Source organism: Eurosta solidaginis, chromosome 2 (genome assembly GCF_040869045.1).
Source record: "Eurosta solidaginis isolate ZX-2024a chromosome 2, ASM4086904v1, whole genome shotgun sequence".
Lineage (NCBI taxonomy): Eukaryota > Metazoa > Arthropoda > Insecta > Diptera > Tephritidae > Eurosta > Eurosta solidaginis.
Window position 1 is genome coordinate 2,424,234 of NC_090320.1, and position 25,568 is coordinate 2,449,801.

The window sequence follows — 25,568 nt, forward strand, 5'->3', positions numbered from 1 at the left end:
CTCCTCATCGATCACTTTCCACGTGCCAAAAGAGTCCGCATTCTTTGTCTAAGTATAGCTATGAATTTCTTATAAAAGAGTGAAAAACAACTCACAATTTGCCGCCAACATTAAGGCAAGACCAGCGTAGAAATGTTGCAGTGCAAGTCAAACATATTGGACATTTTCAATTTCTACAATATACGACGAGAGGCTATTTTTAAAGACGCCACAAAGACGATCTGTCACGGCGGCGGCGCGTCTCAAATAGTAAAAGTAACGTGAGCGCATATTTGTCACAAGAAAAGCATTGCACATGGCAGGCAGTAAAACATAGAACGAGCGACAGCGCACTTTGCGGCATTGTCTACCTGTTGGAGTGACGCGCGCCTATTACTTAAACGTATTACGCTCGTCGCAACTAATTGCCATTTAAAGCTGATCGAAGTCGATCTGTAAACATCACAACGCGCGTATCTTTCACTGTCGTCATTGATTTGGATGAGATGCGCTGGCATGCGACGCGACACGATGCAATCAAGTGTAGAACCTGCTGTTGTTGATTGATTTGCGGTCTTTCTTTTTCTATTATTATTTTGGTCTATAATTTGTACGCCTTCCTAGCTAATTACAACGGCTGGGACTCTGTCGCATAGAAGAGACTCGCGGCGGCACATTCTTCTCGACATTAATCGCGCAATTGCTGGAAGTCCAGTTGACTTTTAACTTTGGCGCTTGGGCGGCGCAACAAGAAATAAACTTTTTTGTTTATTCACAGACGCGCTCAGTAGAGGCGTGTATTATAAATTAGTGGTCAGTGTACGGGCGCCTATAGCTTGTCCAACCAGCTGTCTAAACCGCCTGTCGTATCTTCTACATACACACTGTGGTTAAGTCATGCCGCACTCGAACTTGCAGAGCTGGTCGTCTCACTTGAAGCGCCAGTTAATTTTTGTTTTTTTGCTTTGTTGCATTGCGAATTATCCACGCTTACTTATTTATGTACCGAACTGCTAAGCGTCGTCGTGAAACATGCCTGACATTTGCAGTGATTAGCCTGTAAAAAATACTCAAGCGACGCTTGTTCGATCTTGGCTGCCGTTTATGGTTTTTTGGTTCCTTATTGCTGGTTACTCCACTCAAAGCGATTTAATGTAGGCCGCGTGCTGTTAAAGTGGGTATGGTTGTTTTGAATGAAATGCTTTGTGTGTGCAACTTAGGCTTAGTAGTTAGATATTTGTGTACCTGTGATGTTACCATAGCGACTGAATGATCACAGTAAGTCGCAGGTAAAGCTAAAAAGCCGCTATCGACTGACTAATGGTATCTGTGTATCAGTCGTAATCTCAATAATGGATATTAAAGACCAAAATACAGCTCCATTTACAGGAACAATTAAATGCCATAATACAAACCAATCGGTATGCCACATGTGCTGCGATTACGTGGGATTAGATCTCGCAGTTAATTGTCACACAGGCGGCTATGCAAACGTCCTTGAATTGATAAATCTGTGCTGTTATCTAGATGTCGTTTATAAAGACAACTATGTACCAGGTTACTGCCCAGATAGCGAATCCATTGAATCGTGTTGTGATACAAACAGTGATTGGCTTTGTGATTGCTTTTAATAGTATGCGTGATTGTTAACCGCGATTTAAATCATATTGCGCTTATATCGCTGAGGCTGGGAAGACACTGTAATTAATAACGTGTTAAAAAACACGAATTTACTAGCTCTACTAGCAGTCATAAAAATTAACACTTTAAAACCAAAGATGAAATGCATGCTTAAGTATACTTTAGTTATACCATAAGTGGAACCATTCAAAATCCCATTAAATTCATATTAAAACCAAAATGGTATGCAAATTAATCATTTAGAGTTGGGTAGTTTTTTTTCGGCACAAGTTTCTCGAACGAATGTGATTTTTAACACTTTAAGTGTTTAAAATGGTATAAGCGTATGGTCGGAACTACAAAATCATAGCGCACTAGTCCGGTTGATAGTCAAGTACACAAGCGGCTACTATTAAGTACATAAATATTCAGTTAGACATTTTCCTTAATACTATTTTTACGAGATAATTTTGCAAAAAGAATTTATTCCTCATCTACAACTTAAATATTTACTTATGGGCGTATGTACTTATCTGCCCGCATTTTTTTTACTAACACAACTGCACATAATTTTATTTTTAGCACACTTTGTTTATTAAAAATTTTTTTTTGTTATTTTTGTTTTCTATGGAAGATATAAGTCGAAGAAAAAAAAGGCCGAAAGTTTCTTTGTCATAGTCACATGCGAATATTTTCTATAACTCGCCATTATCTTATCGTGTGCTTTTATCAAAGCTTATCAATAATAATGAAAATATGAACTCAAACACATACATTTTAAGTACTTTATATAAGAAAATATATTCGCAAAAGTTGAACGCTCTGTTCAAGGGCTTTATTGCAATATTGACTGCTGTTGAAGGAATTTTTACAGCCACACTCTTAATGTACAACTTTTCCTCTAGTACAGTGGCTTTATTCGCATCAATAAGCATTTCACTTCCATCTTGTTATAAAACTAGGTACTTTTTTGTTTTGAAGCTGTGTGCTTTGAGAACGTTTGGACAGCGTTTTCCTACTTGATAGAGAGTAGATTCATGGGGAAAGCAATTGCGATACTTTGGATGCTAAACTTAGTTTCAACCTTCATATTATGACTACTTTCAATAAAGCTAGAGGTGTTCTATCATTCGTGAAGCGATGGTCTAAAGAATTTAGTGACCCGTATGTAACCAAAGCCCTTTTTACCACAGTAGTTAGACCGATACTAGAATACGGATCAATAGTCTGGAATCCGCGATATCAAGTTTATGCAGATAGGCTTGAGTCAATACAGAAGCAATTTTTACTTTTCTCTTTTCAAGTCGTATAGAAATGCTAGGAGTATTATTTATGACTAAACTACTGAATGGACTAATTTCCAGCTCCTTTGAACGAAGTAAACTTCAATGTCCCATCACGAGCGTCAAGACATTACAAAACCTCTTCTTTTGAGGGAGTGCAGAACTAATTTCGAATTAAATGAACCTCTTTGGTGTTTGTGTCATGATTTTAACTCTCATTCGAATTCATTTAATATATCGGATTCACTTTTTACTATAAAGAAAACTGTCCTATCCTATCTTAACTCCTAACAAAATATCAAGAAAAAATCTTTTTTTTAATGTTAACTTATTGGAGGAAGAATTATTTCAATAGATAAGGTTGAACTCTACCTCAAAAATGTTTTTTGTAAAAAAAAAATAATTACTTAAAATTGAAAAGCTTTGTTCATCAAAAAAACCTCAATGCATGTTTAACAATATGTACCTATTTTTAAAAATGTAGGTCTTTGTTGTTATTTTCTTGAAATTAAATGAAGTACGTTTTACCAGTGACTCAGTTTTGCCAATGTGTGCAAAAAGCTTTTATTCAGAAATTTCAAAAGAACTTATTAATACTTATTTAACCGCTAATTTGCACGTTTAATGAAAGTCTTCACCAGTTGGTGACACATTTCAAATAAATATGCAAACAACAAAATTTTAAATGACATCAATAGCAATTTTAAAGGCTTTAATAATAAGCAGGATGACGTGGCTGAGTGCGTTTGTAACATTTCAACCATCGTAGGAGTGCGGGTTCAAATCCCACATCCGGCAGAAAAGGCTTTGCAGAGATTTACAAGGTATAATCGAAACAGTTGTCGATTTGCCCGTCCTGATGTCACGTTTTATATATTTTTCCCAAATTATTACATAAATTAAATTAAAAAATTGCTTCAAATAAATGTTTTCGTACATTTAAAAGCAATTAGGGCAATCCCCGTTTAATTCATACAAATAACCCGTGATGTTTAGTGAATTGAAGAAAAGCGTCATAAACAGTTTACAATGGCAATGAATATTTAAATATTAAGTGCAGGGTTTTCAACCTGCTGACTCACAATTTTTTCAACAGCATCTCGGTAAAAAATTTGTATTGAATCATTATCTTCAGCTTTTTCCCTTTTCAACAACATTTTACTAAATTTTTAGATTAGAACAAGAAAGCTCGATTTACGAAAATTAGCAGCTTTCATAATTTTTGAGGATTTATGGCCACGCTTGCTTATGTGACGCGGTCGCCGTCGTGTGCTGCTAGCTTGCTACGCCTCCCACACCGAAATTCTTGGGATCAAGGCCCGGGAAAAGCAACATCAACATCTTTAGCAAAAGTTGTTTCAATTAGAAAACAAATTTTTTTATAAGCGCGGTCGCATCATTAGATCGACTGTTTTGCTGAAACAGCTCGTGCTCTTCATTTAGTAAATAAAAAATAAAAATAAAAAGAGGTAAAGAGTTAACGATGTATACGAACAAGCTTATGTCGTTAATAATGTTCATGGAATCATCACTTCATTGCTGGCAAAATAATTGTTGGTAATGTTGAAAATCCATTTGCACTCATTAAATAGAACATTTTAATAAGCCTGTTGATCTTTTAATTTTCAAAATACATAAACGTTTACCTACACACTTTTGCGTGTATTTGTAAATTTATTTATTTATTCACTGTCTTGCAAAAATAATTAAAATTCTAATTCTTTATATCTAAAAAATAATGATTGATCAGTCATGGGCAAGCTATATCTAACAAAAGTGGTGAGATCACTACATTTCATTATATAAAAAAAGGAATTGTAGCGCGTTTTGCATTTTTTTGTGTGCTATGAAACTTTTCAGCAAATAATTAAAGATATGAAGCAATGAGATGTGGATAAGAGAATGAAATATAAAAGATGAAAAAAGTTGAGGATAAAAGTATGTACAAAAATTAAAATGCGTCATGCCGAGTTATAAAATGATCTTTTTTAAAGAAATTCTACTGCGCAAAATATTTTAAACTAATTTTTTACTGATATTTCTTTCGACAAGCTACTGCTACTACCAACATCTCGAGCAAGATCATATTGAGTATTTTTGGTAGTAGATAGGTACAACCTTGAACCATTATTGTCTCTGGGTCATTCTCGCAAAAAAAAAACCACATCATGTCTTGCGATAGTCTTAGGATATGTTTGAAGCTTTGTTTATTAGCTCTCTCTCTCTCACTTATGTACGTAAATTCTACTCCTCTTGTTGCTGATTTTTGCTGTGTAAAAAGGCGCATGTCATTCTACAAAAAATGAAAATTAATGAACTTGGCAAATGAAGTTGTCGTCATGTACTTTGTATTAAATTTTTTTCAAGACGTGATATAAATATTTTTATTGTTTATAATTTTATTATCATTTCGATATGTATATATTCATTAAAAAACTAAGACCATTGTTGAGCATAAAGCTGTAGCGTACAGGAGGCATGAGTTATCAACTTTCCCTGGTTTCTTGGTTTCTCATGTTTTTTTTTCGTCATTTTACTTAGATGATCGTGCGCCTTTTCGTGATCTTTTTTTCTTTTGCAGTATTTTCCATTACATTTGATGGCATACTTTTAACACTATCATCAATTTAATTTTTTTCTTTTTTTGGTTAAGAGTTGCTTCATCATATTGGTAAGTATTGGTAAGACATGATATAATGTTGCGGTCAGCTGTGGCAATATGGAAGATCTTAAAATCATTAAGCGCAATATAAAATTGCATGAGTTTCAAGTTTTATTTTGTTTTTGTGACGTTTGAAATTGCTGTATAGCATGACTTGTAACAATTTTGTAGACAAATAAACTAATAAAAGTTGTTTGTATATTTCATGCTTCCTGACCTTTTCGACTATTATTTGATAAACGTTTAAATGTCTTAAGCGTTTTAGCAGTTATGCTACTACCTTTTGGGTCAAAAGAAAATAGTTCTTTCTTTATAAAATATGGCTTTGGTTACTGAAAAGTCCCTTAGCTCACAATTTTTCCTCTATTTCTGTTTAAATAATTATACCAATAAATCCTTAAGTTGCGTTAACCAATAGGAAGTTTCGTAAAAACGTGTACGCGATCTCATGATATCACCACGTGACCATTGCTATACAAAGTTATAGTAATAGCTGCTGTTAATAAATAAATATGAAATATGCACCAAATTTGCAATTATGTATTGTTGGTATTACTTGCAGTAAACTATTAAGCTAATGCCCGTAAAGTTTATGATTTCTGTTTACAAAATTGTCGAAATTTGGTAATTCGTTAGCAAATCATAATGGCTTTGGCAACCGTTGAACTCATTTTTCTTTTCATAAGCTAATTATTACTATACAGCTTGGTTTTAATAAATAATATTTTAGTAATTGGCAACCAAAACTCAAATGTCATAACTGATTTGACACACACATACATATCGATGTATATACAAACAACATACACCCAAGCATGAGGCAATCCATGAAAACAGCACAGAAGAGGTTGAACTGCAATCATTTTCTTTATTTCAGCACTTTTACTTGTTCGGTAAAAGTTGCAGCAAAATAATAACAACAACAAAATTATATGCTATATACACACATACATGCATGTGTATATATGTCAATTTTATGCCATTAAATATGTATGTGATGTTGTAGGAAGAAAGCTAAAAACCTGTGCCCTGAGGGGCAATAGACCGGCAAAGTCAATAATAATACGGAAAACCCGCCAGCAGCGAATTTTAATAAAAGTACAGCGAACAAAAAAGGAATAAAGAAAAAAAAAATAGCAAACAGACATGAATAAAGTGCTAATTATTTTCAAATATACTACATTTAAATTTACCTACATACATTACTTTTTGTTAGAAAATACATTAGTTTATTTTGCGGCGATGCGGAGAAGCCAAACAATAGTGACCAATCACATAATGCAATAACAGACGAGAAGGTGCGGGTGAATTTTACAATTTAAAGATTTTATACCCGTCGTGCTTGGTACATAGAATATGGCTCTTATTATGAGGAGATTAATGCGACTTTCAATTGCTGATCGAGCGAGTTTTCATTTGCTGTTACGGCGATCACTCAGAAAAAAATGTGAAAGGTTTTTTGCGCTAAATAGCAAAAACTATACACCCACACAAAAAATATTTTTTTTTTTTCAATTTTTATATTTATTATTATTGAGAAATGAGCAGACCAGGCAGACGTTGTTCTGCCCTAACTTTGGCGTAGCTGCATGACTTTCAATAAGTTCTTACCTCTTACTCTCCCTCCCTATCTTTACCATTCCTCTTTATCCATTAATTCACTTCTCTTTCGGAGTTTCTTTTACCCTCTCCGTCTCTTCCACCCCTTCTTTTCTGTCTAACTCCCTTTCACTCTCCCTCCCCCGCTCTATCTACTCCATCTCTGTATCTTCGTCTACCTCTATCCCTTTCTCTTTTTATTTTTCTTCATCCCTTATTTCTAGTCCCAGTCCCAGAGGGTTTTATGTATTTTTGAACGCTGTTTCAAAAAAAAAAGAGAACAAAAAATTGTATCTAAAAAAAATTAATGAGGACATAAAAAATAGATAAATCCGAATCTCCGACCTACACAATATGTCGCCCACAAAATTTCATGATAATGGTTTGAGTCGTTTCGGAGGAGTTCAACCACAAACACACTCTGACACGAGAGTTTAAGATTTAAAAGCACGAGATATACTGGATGATACGATAAACCTTTCAGCCTCCTCGAGTGGCCTATCATTGGACTATGGGTGTACCCCCGCCACCGCCTCCTTTAAACCTATACTGTTATCTTACTCTATTTAACAGAAAGAATGATATGATCGTTATTATCATATAACGTGTTTTCGGTGTTCGGTTTGATGCGCACATAAGTTTCCTTACTTGTTTTGTTTGTTAATGTGTACACAGACTAACATTAAAACATACGGAATCAGCGAAAAGGCAAATTAGTTGAAAGCTTTGTGAAGTAACAATAAATTGTTTTGCAAAATTTATTTTATAACATTTTTGTTTTTACTTACTAGACACTGACTGTATTTTTTTATACGCATATATGTATATATGTAAGTACGTATATCTTTGTATGTAACTACGTTGGTCAAATACGAATATATGTAAATACAAAAAAACATCATCTGTACTTTGTTAGTTGCCGAAACTTTTACTTTTTGAATTTGATGTATAGAAAATTACTGTTATTAAAAGTAATACTTAATCGTACTCTAATAAATCCAGTTTCTCGACCTAACGCTTATTACTGCAATAAAAAGCGCGAACGCTATATTTGCGCTTACGATCAATAAGTAACTGAACTAATTTATGTTTAATTTTTAACTGTAATCGATGCATTTGCGCATGCGTAATACGTGAGGTCGTATCTTATTAATCCCAAAATCAGTAGTGATTTAAAAAATGTGAACATAAATCATGTTTCAATCATCTGGAGGCATGCGAAAACAACCTCAACACAAGATATTTTATAATTTGTTAGTTGTTTTTTTTTCTTGTACGTTACATAAATACGTATTACATAGCTAAGTATAAATTTATGTGGTTTTATGGAAGAAAACTGCTAACTTTTTTCTTTATTAATTAACTAAAAGAGAAAGTGAAAAGTTCACGACATGCGGTAGGAGTTGTGAAAGCAATTTTTTATATTTTTATTTTTTTTTTATATCAAAACAAAATTATGGAATATAAAAAAATGTTCGCCGTTTCCCGTCGTTGTATATGCGTGTAATTTTAAAAATGAAAATAAATTTTTCCCCACCTTCGCCCAGATCTGATTTCATACATACATGTCGAATAAAAGTCGTCTGACTTTTAGTTGGATGTAATGCCTCGCAGATCTACAATGCTTTTTAGTATAGCAGATCGATACAACATTATACTGTTTTCACACAGACGGCTTATTGAATAATAAAGGCAGTTTTCTACATTAAGACGCTTATTGAGCTCAATCTTCCCTACAAAATTCTAATCTATAATTATTTCATTAGTAGCTAATCGAATGCCTAATGAAGTCAAAAGCACAATGCAACTCTGTTGGCAGCGTTCCGCTTCCGTTTCCGCTTCTTAGTTTTTGGTGTGTTTAGTGCTTAAAAATGTCATTTGTCAAAGTAAATATCATTGTCTACATGGCGGAACGATACAAGGTGGTCGCATCGAACAGCTAATTATAACCTTTTTTATTTGATTTGATACATCAACTACCGGCGCAGTACGATTTTGACATCTGTCCATCGAATTTACAAGTACATGGAATTTTTTTATGTTTGTAGGTATGTCACCATGCTGCCACCTTGTATCGTTCCGCCATGATTGTCTGTCATATAGCATTGTCATTTTATTCGCTTGACATTTCATCCTTCATACTAATCGAGCAGTTATTTCTGTGTGAAAGCACAAAATTTACGATTTCATTAGAAGGTGAAATGGGATCATTAAGTATCTGTGTGAAAACAGTATTAGGCTAAATTAGTTGGCTAGTAGTTAGTTGACAAGTACTCTCGTAATAACTTCTTCTAACTACTTGCGGTCATTGCCATACAAACGTGGTTAGCTTTTTCTAAGATAATAAACAGACTATAGTGGATTTTGGTTTATTGTAGTTAGCTCGTAGCTAGCTTCTATTCCTGAACTTATTGCACATATTTTCTGGCTGCAAATTTAGCATTTAAAGCTATATTTTCGAATAAAGGTTAATGGACTTCAAGAAGCTCTTTTACATTCCGGGATTGCCTAAAATGTTTTAAAAGTGTTTGAACATAATAAATTTTGCAAAGAAAAAAAGTCAAATGAACTTACAACAAAACAGCTTTTGTCAACAAGAATAAAATAATCATCAACGAATATGCTTTCGTTATTATTCGCAAAATATTATTTAAATTAACTGTGATATCAAAACGCTTTACAAAAAAATTTTGACACAAATGAGGCTGATATAATAAGTTATTTATATAAATGCTGCAAAAAAGTCACCGTATGCCTGATTAAGCGATTTTTGCTTTTCAAATTGATTTGCATTCAGGAAATACGGTGGGTGGTTCACTTCACATTTTGCATACAAAAAAGCTGTGCGATTTTTTCTCACAATTCGTAAAGGCTTATTTAAATTTTGCAAAGCAGAAATAACAGCAACATTATTTACAAGCTCTTCGTTGTCCAAGTCTATAGAATTTCGTCTGACCCATTTTTTTGTCTGAATGTAGATATCCACATATTACAAGTAAATGTAGTTGCCATTATAAATTCCAACACATTACAGGCACTAAATACATAAATTCAGCGTACCACTTGAACTGCAACAATAACGTCCCATATATATACATATTTATCATGTCATATGCGAGTTTAATGTCACAAAGTTCCAAATAACATTGCATCCTATGCATTATGCATATTCATTAGGGTGACTCTTATATGGCATTTTTAATTATATTTCATGATTTTATTTTTAAAAGTATCCGATAGAAAACCAATTCTGACATAAGACATTGTTCAAAAGTTTTCTGAGATAAGGTTTTTTTGAAATGGCAACCGATATGAGGTGAAATTCCCCTCAGCAGTTGATATTCTATTCGCGAATTTCAAGCGCTTGAGACAGGGAGTGCAAGCACTTTTACCAATAAGAGCCACCTTAACATACATTCTTGTGTAGCTCTAAATGTGTTACTTACAGCTGTCCGTTTGGTTTGGAGTAGTCACTCAGCAGACGGAAGAATTTACGCAAATTTTCCATATTTAAAATCATTTTCTTGTTTTATTTTCAATTTTGTTTTTCATTATTTGTTAAAAAAACTATTGCATATGGTTACATATATACTCATGTATATTGCATTTTATTATTTTAGCAAAGGTCTGCTGACAACTGTCAGTGCTGACTACTTGTCTGTCATTATCGCTGTCAGCATCTATTTGCATACAGTGGACTATAAAAGTACGCATGCAAAGTACATTTGAATTTGTGATTTATGACAGAAAATTCAGTTGTGGTATTAGGAAGTGAGACATACGGTCAACCAGAGTCATTTTTTTTTCTTTATTGATGGCGTATTTTAAATATAAGTTATGAGCGTATGAAATGGTCACAACCTCAAGTTTAAAATTGTTACAATACAACTATGTTGACATTATGGTCATCCTGCTTTTTCGAAGTAACGTAAAGAAAAAAAATCAAATAGTTTTTCTCAGTTGACACAAGTTCAGTTATTTTGTTTCAGTTACGTTTTATTGTTTATCTGTCGCTATATCTTAGCGAAGTTAAATGAAAATAGATTTTTTTTATTTCAAATTTTCCGATTTTTGCTGGGGAAACCGGCTCAATAAGGTTATCTCTGAGATATTATTCAACTAATTTGGTCTAACGGAAACTTCCTAAATAGATCAGTTCAATTTATCCTAACCCGAATATATCTTTCATTTCATTTCATTTTGACATGACAGTTAAAGTATCCCTAACGCCAATTGGCCTTTTGGCTGTTGACCTATGTAATCGTGATATTAGTTGTGACTCAAATTTTTATACTCAGCAGAGCAGAGTTCACAGATGTGGGGGAAAAAAGAAACTCATTTAGCCATGTCCGTCCGTCCGTAAACACGATAACTTGAGTAAATTTTGAGGTATCTCAATGAAATTTGGTATGTAAGTTCCTGGGCACTCAGCTCAGACCGCTATTTAAAATGAACGAAATCGGACTATAACCACGCCCACTTTTTCGATATCAAAAATTTCGAAAAACAGAAAAAATCCGATAATTCATTGCCAAAGACGGATAAAGCGATGAAATTTGGTAGGTGGGTTGACCTTATGACGCAGAATAGAACATTAGTAAAATTTTGGACAATGGGCGTGGCACGGCCCAGTTTTAAAAGAAGGTAATTTAAAAGTTTTGTAAGGTGTAATTTGGCAGTCGTTGAAGATATCATGATGAAATTTGACAGGAACGTTAATCGTATTACTATATGCGTGGTAAATAGAAATTAGCAAAATTGGATGTCGAACAAACCCACTTTAAAAAAAAAAATTTTTTTTTAAGTCCATTTTAGCAAAAAATGGAATATCTTTACAGTATATAAGTAAATTGTGTCAACATTCAAATCCAGTAATGATATGGTGCAGCAAAATACAAAAATAAAAGAAAATCTCAAAATGGGCGTGGCTCCGCCCTTTTCATTTAATTTGTCTAGAATACTTTTAATGCCATAAGTCGAACAAAAATTTACCAATCCTTGTGAAATTTGGTAAGGCAATAGCTTCTATGCCGGTAGTTGTTTTGAGTGTGAAAATGGGCGAAATCGGTTCAAGCAACGCCCAGTTTTTATACACAGTCGACCGTCTGTCATTCTTCTTGGCCGTTAACACGATAACTTGAGCAAAAATCGATATATCTTAACTGAACTTAGTTCACGTATTTATCTGAACTCACTTTATCTTGGTATTAAAAATGGGCGAAATCTGACTATGACCACGCCCACTTTTTCGATATCGAAAATTTCGAAAAAATTCCATAATTCTATACCAAATATGAAAAAGGGATGAAACATGGTGATTGGATTGGGTGTGACACCTACCATATTAAGTAGAAGAAAATGAAAAAGTTCTGCAGGGAGAAATCAAAAGCCCTTGGAATCATGGCAGGAATACTGTTCGTGGTATTACACATATAAATAAATTAGCGGTACCCGAGAGATGATGTTCTGGGTCACCCTGGTTCACCTTTATGGCGATATCTCGAAAAGGCGTCCAGCTATAGAACTAAGGCCCACTCCCTTATAAAATACTCTTTAACACCATTCATTTTATACCCATACCGTACAAACACATTCTAGAGTCACTCCTAGTCCACTTTTATGGCGATATCTCGAAAAGGCGTCCACCTATAGAACTATGGTAGTCCCCTTTAAAATACTCTTTAATACCTTCCATTTGATACCCATGTCATACAAACACATTCCAGGGTTACCCTAGGTTCATTTTCATACATGGTGATTTTCCTTTATTTTGTCTCCAAAGCTCTAAGCTGAGTATGTAATGTTCGGTTACACCCGAACTTAGCCTTCCTTACTTGTTGCAAGTAAAATTATATACTTTCACTAACCGATTTGCACAAATTTCAACGAGATTATTCATAAATCAGCATAGCCCATAAAATAAGCAGGAAGTTTAAGAAATTGCTTACCTAAAGTTTATCATAAAAAAAATCGAAATATAAAACGCAAATAACTGTCAGCCTCTATATCACACTTCCGATTTAGATTAAATTTCAAAACAGCAACAAAACAAGACTTAAATGAAGCAGAAAAACCAACACAACCAGTTAATGCGGCAATAAAAGTTAACAAAAGTAAACAGTAGTTAAGAAGCAGACGAAGGAAGAAGCAAAAAAAAAAAATTAATAAATAAAAAAGTGATAACAATTTAGCAAACACGAATGCTAACTTGCAATTTAAATAACTTTTTGTAATAACAACAAGAAGTTTAACCATTGCAGACAAGTAGATATGCCATTGAATTGGCGGCTGGTAAAAACAGCGCTTACCGGCAACTGGGCTTACGCGCCGGCGCAATGGAAATAAGCCGTTAAAACCACAATAAAGCGGAAAGTCGCTACTTGATTTTATGGTCGCTTGAATTTCCAAAAGTTGCTGGTTAAAAGAAAAACTTAAACTTGTGCAAACTAAAGAAAAAAGTGTACTAAAAGTGAATAAAAAGCGTTAAGAGCAATTAGGTAGACATTAACTGCAATCGTAAGAGTAAAGAAACATGAAAAAGGAAGAAATCTTACGATATACATACATTTTAAAACTAATAAAAATTAATACTTTTTAACTAGCTTCATAACCTCAGAAAAAAAAAAATTATCATAAATAGGCATCCACTTGACAACCTGGCCTTCCCTTCAATCTCATTCATGTTTCTAATAAAATCGAATAGGCGGCCGGCGACGCTCGCCAAGTCTTTAGCACATGCGACTTCTTTATTGCTTCAGCAGCTAACTGCTTGACAGTTAACACGAAAGTGTTAAAAGTTATGCATTTTTGACTGTTTCGCGCGTATTTGCTTGTTTTTATTATTACTTAAGGGGTAGCTATACACACACTTGTTGTTTAACCAGTAGCGATAAGGCCGTAACACTTGGACGCGAAAAGCAATAATTTACTGCGCAGACGTCGAGACGGCTTTTTGGTCGTACGAGCAAAAAGTATTGCAACATTTACCGACTGCACGCTCAAGCAAAATGTTCTTTACTACAAGATTTTTTGCAGACATATGGGTAATTCTATAAAAAAAAAATACCAATTTTTCTTTTTTTCAAAAACTAAATTTTCATCTTTCAAATCTATGGATATTTTTAGATCTCTCAGACTCACTTGCAGAATGGAAAGTTATCTTTTAACTCAAAGTAAACTTCTTGTGAGCGGTTAAACTAGTATATTTTTGACAAACTTTATAATTAACTCTGAGTCAAAAATATAAATTGAGTGAAAAGATTTAGTACAAACATATATGAAGACATAGAAGCAAAGGACTCGCGGAATGGCGATGGTCTCTAAACTTTTGTTGCTTTTCAATGTTACCGTAGTAACAAAAAACAATATCTGACTATTAGGATTAACCGCTGTTCAAGTGCAAGCGAGAAAAATTACTTAACCATTTTCAGGTGGAATGGCCCATTCACATAGGCAAGCTTTTAATTTGCTATAGTCATAAATGTCATGTAGACCGCAAAATTAACGCCAGAATATGTGACAACCAACACAAATTGTTAGACAATTTGCAAGATTTGAGCAGAAATAATTGTTCATAGCGTGATTTAAATTTTAGATTAGTTCTATTTTGAAACAAGTAAAGGTGTCTAAGTTTGGGTGAAACCGAACATTATATACTCAGCGTGAGCTTCAACTGCACATTTCATTTCAGATAAATTACTTTTCTACATAACACGTGGAACCGCCCGTTTAAAAAAAAAATATCTCCCCATTTCCTCTTACAATAAAACTTGATAAGTGAAATATCATTGATTGAAAACAATTTTTTGCTAAGTTATATTCTAGTCTACGACCCTTTTAAACCTTTTAAACTTGTTTTATATCTAAGTTGCCGTGGTATTTAACCGATCCCGTCCACTTTTACTAGAAATATTTTCTGCTATAAGAAAAATATTTGTACCAAATTTTGTTACGATATGTAAATTTTTCTTCGAGTTAGGGCTCCTGAAACATTGAAAATTGTTTAGATAAAAAAGGGGCCGTGCCACACCCATTTTTTCAAATTTATCTGTTTTCCAATTTAATGTTATAATTCAATTTAGAATGTAAAATTCTATTGATACAAAACTATTTTTCGCTAAGATATAGCTTATTATTTTCGTCTACGACTCTTTTAAAAATCTTTTATATAAAAGTGGACGTGATCTTTAACCGATCTCGTCCATTTTTTCTAGAAATATTTTCTGCTATAGGGAAAATCTGTGTACCCAATTTTATTACGATCCGTTAATTTTTCTTCGAGTTATAGCTCCCGAAACACAGAAAATTGCTTAGTCGTAAAAGGGGAGATGCCACGCCCATTTTTTTAAATTTGAAGTTTTTCCTATTTATTGCTATAAATCCACTTGGGAAATGAAATATCATTCATATAAATCTCTTTTTTGCAAAGATATAGCTTATTTTATTCATCCACGACCTTTTTAAAAATCTTTTATATAAAAGTGGGCGTGGTCCTTAACCGATTTCGTTAATTTTTCTTCAAAGCATTTCTTATAGCAAAGGCAACCTCTCTGCCGAATTTCGTTACGATAGGTTTAACGATTTTTGATTTATGATTAATAATATTTGTAAAATTGATTTTATCACAAGTGGGCGGCGATACGCCCATTTAAAAATTTTTTTTTCAAATTTTTATCAAGAGTTTCAATATCAATCCACATATGATATTTCAGCATCTTATGTGTATTATTTACTAAATAATCAGGTTTTCTGTGTTTTTCAAAATTTTTTATATATAAAAAGTGAGCGCGGTTATCATCCGATTTCACTCATTTTCAATACCAATCTATTCTGGGACCAGATAAGCTCGTGTACCAAATTTTGTGAAGATATCTCAATATTTAATCAAGTTATCGTGTTAACGGACAGACGGACGGACGGACATGGCTCAATAAAATTTTTTTTCGATATTGATGATTTTGATATATGAAAGTCTATATCTATCTCGATTCCTTTATACCTGTACAACCAACCGTTATCCAATCAAAGTTAATATACTCTGTGTGCAAAGCACGCTGAGTATAAAAATGTTAGTTCTCTTGAGTTGCAAACTCCGTAATTTCTAGAATATGGAAAGAGTATAAAACTGATAGGGCCTTTAAGCTTTCACTAAATGTAAAATGAAAACCTCAGATATGTGGACCCAACGGTTGTCCTACTACATGAAAGCTTGAGAAATATATCTTTCAAATATATTGCAAAGTATATACCTTCAAGTGAAGTGTATGCTAAAAAGCTTCTGACGCAGGATAATGTTTGGACTAGGGTTACAGGGTAAAAGCTGGATATTTTCTTTGTGTAGCATGAAAAAACAAGCCACTTTTTACTTGGGAAATCCGAGTCTTAGCAAATGCTCGCTATTTACGCATGAGACCCAAATTACACATTTTTTACTCAAAAACGTTTATATATTTTAATTTGAAGTTTGATTTTAAAATTTTAAAGTTTCCCTAAAAGCTGTTGAAAGTTTGGAAGCTACATATGTATATGCCAAACCTATAAAATCAATATCTGTGTAGTCTCATTTCACAACTGAAGAAAAAGTTGACAAAAAAACCAACAACAACACGCTACCTCACCTGATTTCCTTTTTTCGCGATCGGGTACAACCAAACTTTTGGCGCGTTTAACGCGCAATGAACGTCGTCGTATGGAACGTAGAAAAGCTTCAGGCATGCGTGAAAAACGTTGTGGCGTTTCAGGCGGTTTAGCTGCTGCAGTGCGTTCGGGTAAAAAGAAATTTTTCACCGCCAACATGATGAAGGAATTTGTAGAAGAAATCCAATGACATAAACAGTTATAAAAAAAAAAAAAAACACGACTAAAGAACGGTTTGATTTCGTTTGCCAATCGAATTTAGTTTGTGTGTCGCACAATTTCTGTACACACTTATGCGATTTTCATAACAGACGAGAAAGCTTTCATAGACACTGATTTCCGATATTTTTTGGCACATTTCTCAATACTCGCGTTTATCTTTCTCTTTAAATTATTAATTTATGCGCGTCTGCCCAAGCAATGACAAATTTTATTTTTGGTTTATATGAGTTTCGTGATTTTGTGAGTTTTTGCACACATAGTGAATTTTAATAATTTTTTTTTTGTTTACAAACATTTTTTGTTTTTAAATTTTCAAACACGCAAAAGATAAAATTTGCATGTGTAAATATTTATGAACATCTGACTAATAACATTTGATTTTTTTTTTTGAACACTTAAGGTTTTGTGGTTTTCGCGGCTTTAGTCACCTCCAAACAATGATGAGTTGTTGTAACTATTATAAATTTTTATGCATCAATTTATTTTTGAAAATTTTTGGTAGATATTGTTTGCACATTAATTATTCACACTCTGTGTGACATAATCGTTATTTGACGTAGTGCTGCAACTTATTACTATTACTAACTTTCTTGGAATGCGGATTTCATCTTTTAATTAAAAACAATAAACACGATCTTTTTGTTTATATCCTTTTAATTTCACCACTTTTTATGAGTAGGTATTCATTTACACTCAGATTTTTGTTCCTACAGCCATTCACAATTCTTTTTCTGCTTCTAAATCACATTTGAATATTTTTATTCACAAAAATTTTGTTTGTTTATTTGCATCTCCGCTGCTATTGCAAATATGTACAACGTCAAAAGTGTTAGCGCGTGTAATTTCCGGTTATGAAAATATCGCAACACACACAAAATACGATTTCAAACCACTTACGCACGCAGTCAAACTAAAACTGAGGGATATTTTGTTTCAACAACAGTATTTTAGCGGCAAAGCAAAGGCAATTGCATTTAGCATAGCAATAATGTACACACACATTCATATAAACCAGTTTGTTTTGCAATCAAACCGAACATGCACGAAGAGAGCATACGAGGAAAATTAAGTAAACAAACTGTTACAACATAGGTAACAGTGCGCTGTTAACTAAAAAAAAAAAATGTAAGGCGCGATAACCTCCGAAGAGATCTAAGGCCGAGCTTCTCTTCCAATTTGCGTCGTGCTCCTCTTGATTTTCCCAACAAATTGGTCGGACGGGACCTACATGTTTTATGCCGACTCCGAACGGCATCTGCAAGGCAGATGAATTTTCACTGAGAGCTTTTCATGGCAGAAATACAATCGGAGCGCTTGCCAGTCACTGCCGAGGGGCGACCCCGCTTAGAAAAATTTTCTTCTAATTGAAAAACCTTATTTCTAAAATTTTGATGTTGCTTTGCCCGGGAGTTGAACCCAGGGCATACGGTGTGATAGGCGGAGCACGCTACCATCACACCACGGTGGCCGCCAAATGCTTCTAACTATACATTAAGACTGTTAACAACGAATTATATGTTGTTAATACTTAACCTTTATCCTGTACTCCAAAAAAATATCGTTCATGATGTTTATGGTTCAATTTTGCCCAATATAAAAAAAAACGCCTCTTGATTATTATTCAAGTTTGAAATCAGTTCTTTTATTTAATAAAAAAAAATAAAATTAATTTGTGAAAGAATATAATAAATATTTTCAGTATTTTTAAAAAATTATTGCATTTGATCGACATCTCCGAGTGATCCTTACAAATAAATTTTTAACAACTGAAACATTTATTGCTGTATTTTGTGCTGGTTGATCGATTTTGGGCACATGTAGCAACGTCCTCGTTTAAAATTTATCGATTGTAGATTTTTTTATTGTTTCAGCGCTGTTTTGAAGATTGCGTACAACAGCTTGGGCTGGACTGCTTTCCTGAGAACAAGTCCACTTCCTAAGTTTTCTAGTAATATACGACGTCTAAATTTCTTATTTGTATTCCATTCAGGCTCTATTTCTCTGAAAATGATATACCCATCGTAGGCACTCGTTGATATATGTTGTAAAATAGAGCCTGTGGCCACCGGTTTGTTCTACGCTTCCAAGTGTATGTCCTAATTACTTGATCTAGTGTATCATCCCCAGACTTGGTTTTGTTGTAAAAATCTATGATCTCAGGCTTTTTAGTGTCGTCATTGGTTTCAACATTAGGTGCAATGTACTGAGCAAATATACTTCCCGATTTTTTAGGCACATATTCAATGATTGAGGTTTTTTGTTGTTGTGTAAGAAGAAATATGCATACTTTTCTGGCTTCTTCTTAATTTTTGTGATTTCTACAGGCAATAATGCTTTTTTGTTTCGAACTGTTCCAACTAAGGTTAGCTTAGGACTCAAAAATTCAATACCCAACTCGTGGGACGGAAAAAAGTTGTCGCGGCCTTGCATACTTTCCACCTTTATATTAAGTCGCTTTCATGTTTGTCCCCTCATTTCCATACGAATTTTTGACCCACGGAAAAGTCTTTTTCGGTAACTTTCCGTTGAGATAGACACTTGATACTTAGAACATAGTTCAGACCTGGGGGACATTACAATTCAAGTGAAAAAAATCCACTTGGTGGCGCACGGATCGAGATATACAGAAAATTAATTTTAAAATTGAAATTTTGCGATCCACTTTTAACTAACTTCTCGGTAATCCAAAGACTTGAAACTTAGCACATAGTTTGCGAGTCGGTGGCATTACAAATCGTGGAAAAAAAATGCCGCCAAGTGGCAGACGAATCGAGATAAACGAAAATCCCTGATAAACGCAGGGAACATTGCGATCGATTTTTAAGTAACTTCCCGGTGAGCTAGAGACTTGAAACTTGGGCCGTGCGTCAGAACCCGGTAACAATGCAATATTTCGTCAAACAAATTTCGCTAGGTGGCGCATGGATCGAGATATTAAGAAAATTAATTTTGATTTGGGAATTTTCAATCCATTTTTAACTAACTTCCCGGTAACCTAGAGACTTGAAACTTGGCACACAGTTCGAGGCTTAGTGACAATACAATTTATAGAAAACAAAGTTCCACTAGGTGGCGTGCTAATTGAGATAACTACAAATCAATGAAAAACGAGGGAATCTTGCGATCGATTTTTAAGTAACTTCCCGGTGAGCTAGAGACTTGAAACTTGGGCCGTGAGTCAGAACCCGGTGACAATGCAATATTCGATTAAAAAAATTTCGCTAAGTGGCGCATGGATCGAGATATTAAGAAAACAAATTTTGACTTGGGAATCTTTCAATCCATTTTGAACTAACGTCCCAGTGACATAGAGACTTGAAGCTTGGCACACAGTTCGAGGCTTGGTGATAATACAATTTACAGAAAACATAATTCCACTAGGTGGCGCGCTAAGTGAGATAACTACAAATCAATGAAAAACGAGGGAATCTTGCGATCGATTTTTAAGTAACTTCCCGGTGAGCTAGAGACTTGAAACTTGGACCGTGGGTCAGAACTCGGTGACAATGCAATATTTTATCCAAACAATTCCGTTAGGTGGCGCATGGATCGAGATATTGAGAAAACTAGTTTTAAATTGGGAATCTTGCAATGGACTTTTAACTAACTTCCTGGATATCTAGAGACTTGAAACCTGAAATATAGTTTAAAACTCGGTGACAGTGCAATGTTTGATCAAAAAATTTGAGCTACGTAACGCACAAGTCGAACTATTTAGAAGATTAAGCCATACCTTCATGGCCAGCCTCCTGAGTGTTGCAGGCGTTGTAGAATTCCACCTGGTTGAAGGCCCAACTCAATGCACGCCCTTGCATACTTTTAAGTGTACGCGAGTTTCACCACGATTTTCAGCTGTGCAAATTAAGTAGCTGACAAACGAGGTGGAACTATCTTGGTATTCACCACATTATCAATTGTGTTGAACTTACTTCCTCAACAATTGTGATCATATTCACCAACAACGATTGCGTTGCACTGTAATGGCACCCTACGGTCAAACTCAACACATAAAGCACACATCAGCTGATGTCTAAAATGCAACCCGGCGCGTGAGCGGCTTGCACAAGAGATACATATTTAATTCAATTAATTTTCACACCACTGAAGTGCACACGCTAAAACTCGGAACAAATGTATAAAAGATATTGTTTAATTGAATAGACTACCAAATAAATAGTAATAAATAGTAAAACTGTTTTTTTTATATGCAAGACAAGGAAAGTGCATGGAGAACTCGTGTTGTAAGTAAAATTACTTCAATATTCTATTGTTGATATGGTACATGGCGTGGGGCTGCAAACCCAAAACCGAGTGGCATCAAAAGGCCACTTTACATGGCGACCGTGAAATTGGGCCACACCGCGTGGTGCACAAAATGCCATTCAGTAAATTTTGCTTTTACCAATAATCAACTGGCAGCAGGCTGTGGAAAAGACGAAAAAGCGGAGTTTAAGGTGCTGGTGGCAATGCTGTAATGGAACGGAGAATGCCTTCGCGCATTTATATTCGTTTCATCTGAAAAAATTTGCTCATATGGATACGGCAACAACGCATATTGCATTTCCATCATCCACCGAGTTTCAACATCATCGTAATCTATCCACCGAATCTTCATCTGTAACGCTGGTACAGCAACGTTAATGTATTTATATGTATATAAAAAATTATTATTTACATACGTGCATTTCAAAATTCCAATATTTTCATAAATTTTTACAAAAAAAAGTTATATACGGCAAATTTGTCATACATCTAATATATAAAATTCTTGTTTCACGGTTTTAGAGGCTTAACTCCTCCGAAACGGCTGAACCGATTCTCATGAAATTTTGTGAGCATATTGGGTTGGTCTGAGAATCGGCCAACGTCTAACTTTTTTTTTGCTACGTGCCTGGGGTATTGAGATCAAAACGTGGACCCGGGTACCCCTAGAATGTGTTTATACAATATGGATATCAAATGAAAGCTGTTGTTGAGTGCTAAGTGCAGGATAATTTTTATACCCCTGGGTGACTAGGGTCTCGAGATAAAGGCCAAAACGTGTGTATCAAATTGAAGCTGTTAAGAGTGCTTTAGTAAGGGTAGTTTTCATACCTATTGGTGACTAGGGTCTCGAGATATAGGCCAAAACGTGGATCAGGGTAACACTAGGATGTGTTTTTACATTATGGGTATCAAATTGAAGCTGTTGATGTGTGCTTTAGCACAGAGTAAGTTTTATGCCGCTAGGTGACTAGGGTCTCGAGATGTAGGCCAAAAAGTGGACCGACCCGGATACACCTAGAATGTGTTTTTACATTATGGGTATTAAATTGAAGCTGTTGATGTATGCTTTAGTACAGAGTAAGTTTTACACCGCTGGGTGGCTACGGTCTCGAGATATAGTCCAAAACATGGACCCGGATACACTTAGAATGTGTTTTTATATTATGGATATCAAATGAAAGCTGTTGCTGGGAGCTCTAAAGTTCATTGTGATATTCGATTTAGTCACATCAACCTGGCAAAACTGATAAATATGCATGCGAAGCCGAAATAAAGACAAGAATTAATAATACCCACATACCTATTTACATACATACGTCCTATTCGATTTGCCTGAAATTTCGTATATAAATTTGCCTATATTAGTATTTACGACGGGAAGTATACCAGAGACGGACTGGGACTGGGATTTGGACTAGGACTGGGACTAGGCTGGGACTGAGACTCGGCAAGACAAACCATTCGACAAATAAATATACATTGTTTAAACACATTTGCTGTATTTTAATAAACATATGTATATATTGGCCTAGAGCTCAAACATACTTTGAATATATTAACTAAAAGGCCGGAATACAAGAAATTAATTACTTTTTAATGATGATAAACAAGTAAAACTTCTACATAAGTACGCGCACCCTTTTTTCTTTGGAGAAAGCACCAAAAGCCTCAAAGTCAGTAAGGGATTTTAACGTGCACCTTAACTCCCACCGTCTAAGTAACCCTAGGACTACCGGCGAGAGATGGGTTGAGCTCTAGGCTGTTTGTCTGTTAGGTTCACCTTGCAATACTTTCATAGTCGCACGGCGTTTGATAAATTTGAGCTAAACCCCGTATACGCATACGCCGCCTTTTTCCAACCTTGCTAATTTTACTCATGTTTTTGCCGGTAATGGGTAACGAGACTGCTGATCTTGTTTTAAATTTTCTATTCAGTATTTATTTACGTACATGTACTTACGCTTGATCATTGATGTGATTTGTATCTGATGTGTATGATCACGAGAAATTTACTGTATCCTTACACTCAGAAAAAACACGACAAATGAAAAAAAAAACACTTCCTAAAAAATTTCTTTAAATTGAGGACAATTTCAATGCAATTAGTAAGAATTTCTTATTTTTGTACAAAAATTTATTAACTTGAGGAAACATTTTTCTTCATTTTTTTTCAATCAAGATTACTTGAATACTTTTAAGAAAATTATTCCAAAGGAAATAAAACAATTAAAAAAAAAAATTTAGGTTAAACGGTTTTATTGAAAACAATACTTACATTAAGTAATAATAATACTAAAAAATAGAAAATAATTAGGTCCTAGGTAATAGTCATCACACTCCTCATTAATGTAGGGCGTTGATCAGACAAATAAATAAAAGTGTGGGTAGCGTCAAATTTCTATTGATAGTCAACCGCTCATATCTTTACAAATAATATTTTCATATATGTATAACTAAGACCAACTGAACCTTAATCAGGTTATGCTACGCCTCACGTTTTAGAAATGTCACGCGCCCAACGCTTTTATTTATTTTTGTGATCAACGCCCTACATTGATGAGGAGTGTGATGATTAGTACCTAGGACCTACCTAATTATTTTCTATTTTTTAGTATTATTATTACTTAATGTAAGTATTGTTTTCAATAAAACCGTTTAACTTGAAACATGTTTTTAAATTTTATTTAAGTTAGGAGTTAAGCGGTCCAATGGAGTGTGATGGACCAACGGAGTGTGATGGACCGCTTTAAGTTAGTTGTACGCTATCCGCCACACTATTTACGACTCTCAAATAAATCTTTAAAATAAATAAAAGCGACATTATTAATACATATATACAATAATTATAATTAATAAAGTTTATACTTATTTACATTTATAATAAGAGTTGTGGCGGGTTTTTATTTCTAAAAGTGAGGTGCCGATATTTGCCTTAAATACTTTCTTAGTGCTCCATAACCCATAAAAGTGCAGTTTTATAGGGCTTTATAAGAAGTTACAAGAACGAAGTTTTTACCATATATTGCAAAAATATCTATAAACACGTTGTGTCCCTATTATTTTTTCCAAACCAAAATTCTACGGGTTCACTTTTTCGCAAAAGAAGAACTTTAAAATGCTATTTTTATAGGGTGCATAGAGAAATATTGAAGGTGCTGCTTATATAATTTATTTAGTATTTCGCACTAAGTTGTCTCTATTATTTTATCCGTCGTTGTATATAAATAAACAATTAAATAAATAAATGCGAGGCGCAATAACCTTCGAAAAGATTTCAGGCCGAGCTTATCTTTCAATTTGGGTCTTGCTCCTTTTAATTTTTCCTAAAACTTGGCGGAACTGGGCATACATGTTTTATGCCGACTCCGAGTGGCATCTGCAAGATGCATTTTCATTGAGAAGCTTTTTATGGCAGAAACACACCCGGAGTGTTTAACGAATCACTTCCGAGGGGTCACCCTGCTTAGAAAAACTTTATATCTAAATTTTTGATGTTACTTTGCTCGGGAGTTGAACCCAGGACCCTAGCTGTGATAGGTGGAGGACTCTACCACCACACCACGGCGGCCGCCAATTACCATATATGTCATACATCTATATTGCTACTGCAAGCTGAGTACACTCACAAACATCAGAGTGCTGATATATTGCTGTGTCAATGTTTTTGTTTTTGTATTCAATAATCGAATGTACCTAAATTAAAATTGTGTCTTGTCACACACTGCTGATACAATAACATACATTTAGTGGGCTGCCTTTTTTCCAATTAAAAACTCATTTTTATTTACACAAAAAAATTGTTTGTATAAATAGCACCCACAAATTTCAACTTTCTTCACTATAAACTTAAAAATCTACGGAAAATCTTAGAATAAAATGAATTTACGGAGTTCTTTTACGTTTCTCTTTGTCTTCCTTAGTTGCATTTTTACTAATACACTTTCGCAATATCGCGTTATAGGAGGCCGTGATGCTGAAATAAAGGATAGCGCACATTTAGTGTCAATACATTATGAGAATAAATATAAGTGTGTTGGTGTTTTAATCACTTCTAGGAAGGTGCTTACATCTAAATTTTGTTTGAGCGATTTAATCCTGTCTCAGATCACTCTTCACTTTGGTGAACGCGATTTCCGTATTCCAAGCTATGTTCGCACTGCGGAGGGTATACTTCGTCCATGTGATATTAAACGGAAATGGGAAGATATGGATTTAGCTGTGATTTTGTTGTCTTCACGCATCTCCGAGATCCCAACAAGAAAAACAATACAACTTTGCGAAACTGAATTAAATCCGGGCGA

General features: G+C 34.4%; 1 protein-coding gene across 3 annotated transcripts in view; it reads right to left on the minus strand.

The window, feature by feature from the left end:
* The window catches only part of CenG1A (Centaurin-gamma-1A), a 115,586-nt gene extending 97,678 nt beyond the window's left edge, over positions 1–17,908 (minus strand). Inside the window, exons 1-2 of one of the 3 annotated variants that reach the window (XM_067764045.1) lie at positions 17,588–17,908; positions 16,761–17,455 (exon numbers count right to left, since the gene is read on the minus strand). In XM_067764045.1, coding sequence (XP_067620146.1) covers positions 16,761–16,938 — 178 coding nt within the window. In that variant the 5' untranslated portion in view covers positions 16,939–17,455; positions 17,588–17,908. Of the gene's footprint in view, positions 1–10,589; positions 10,813–16,760 lie in introns of those variants that run through there. The other 2 variants (XM_067764044.1, XM_067764046.1) reach the window with 2 other exon arrangements.
* Positions 17,909–25,568: the final 7,660 nt, after the last annotated feature.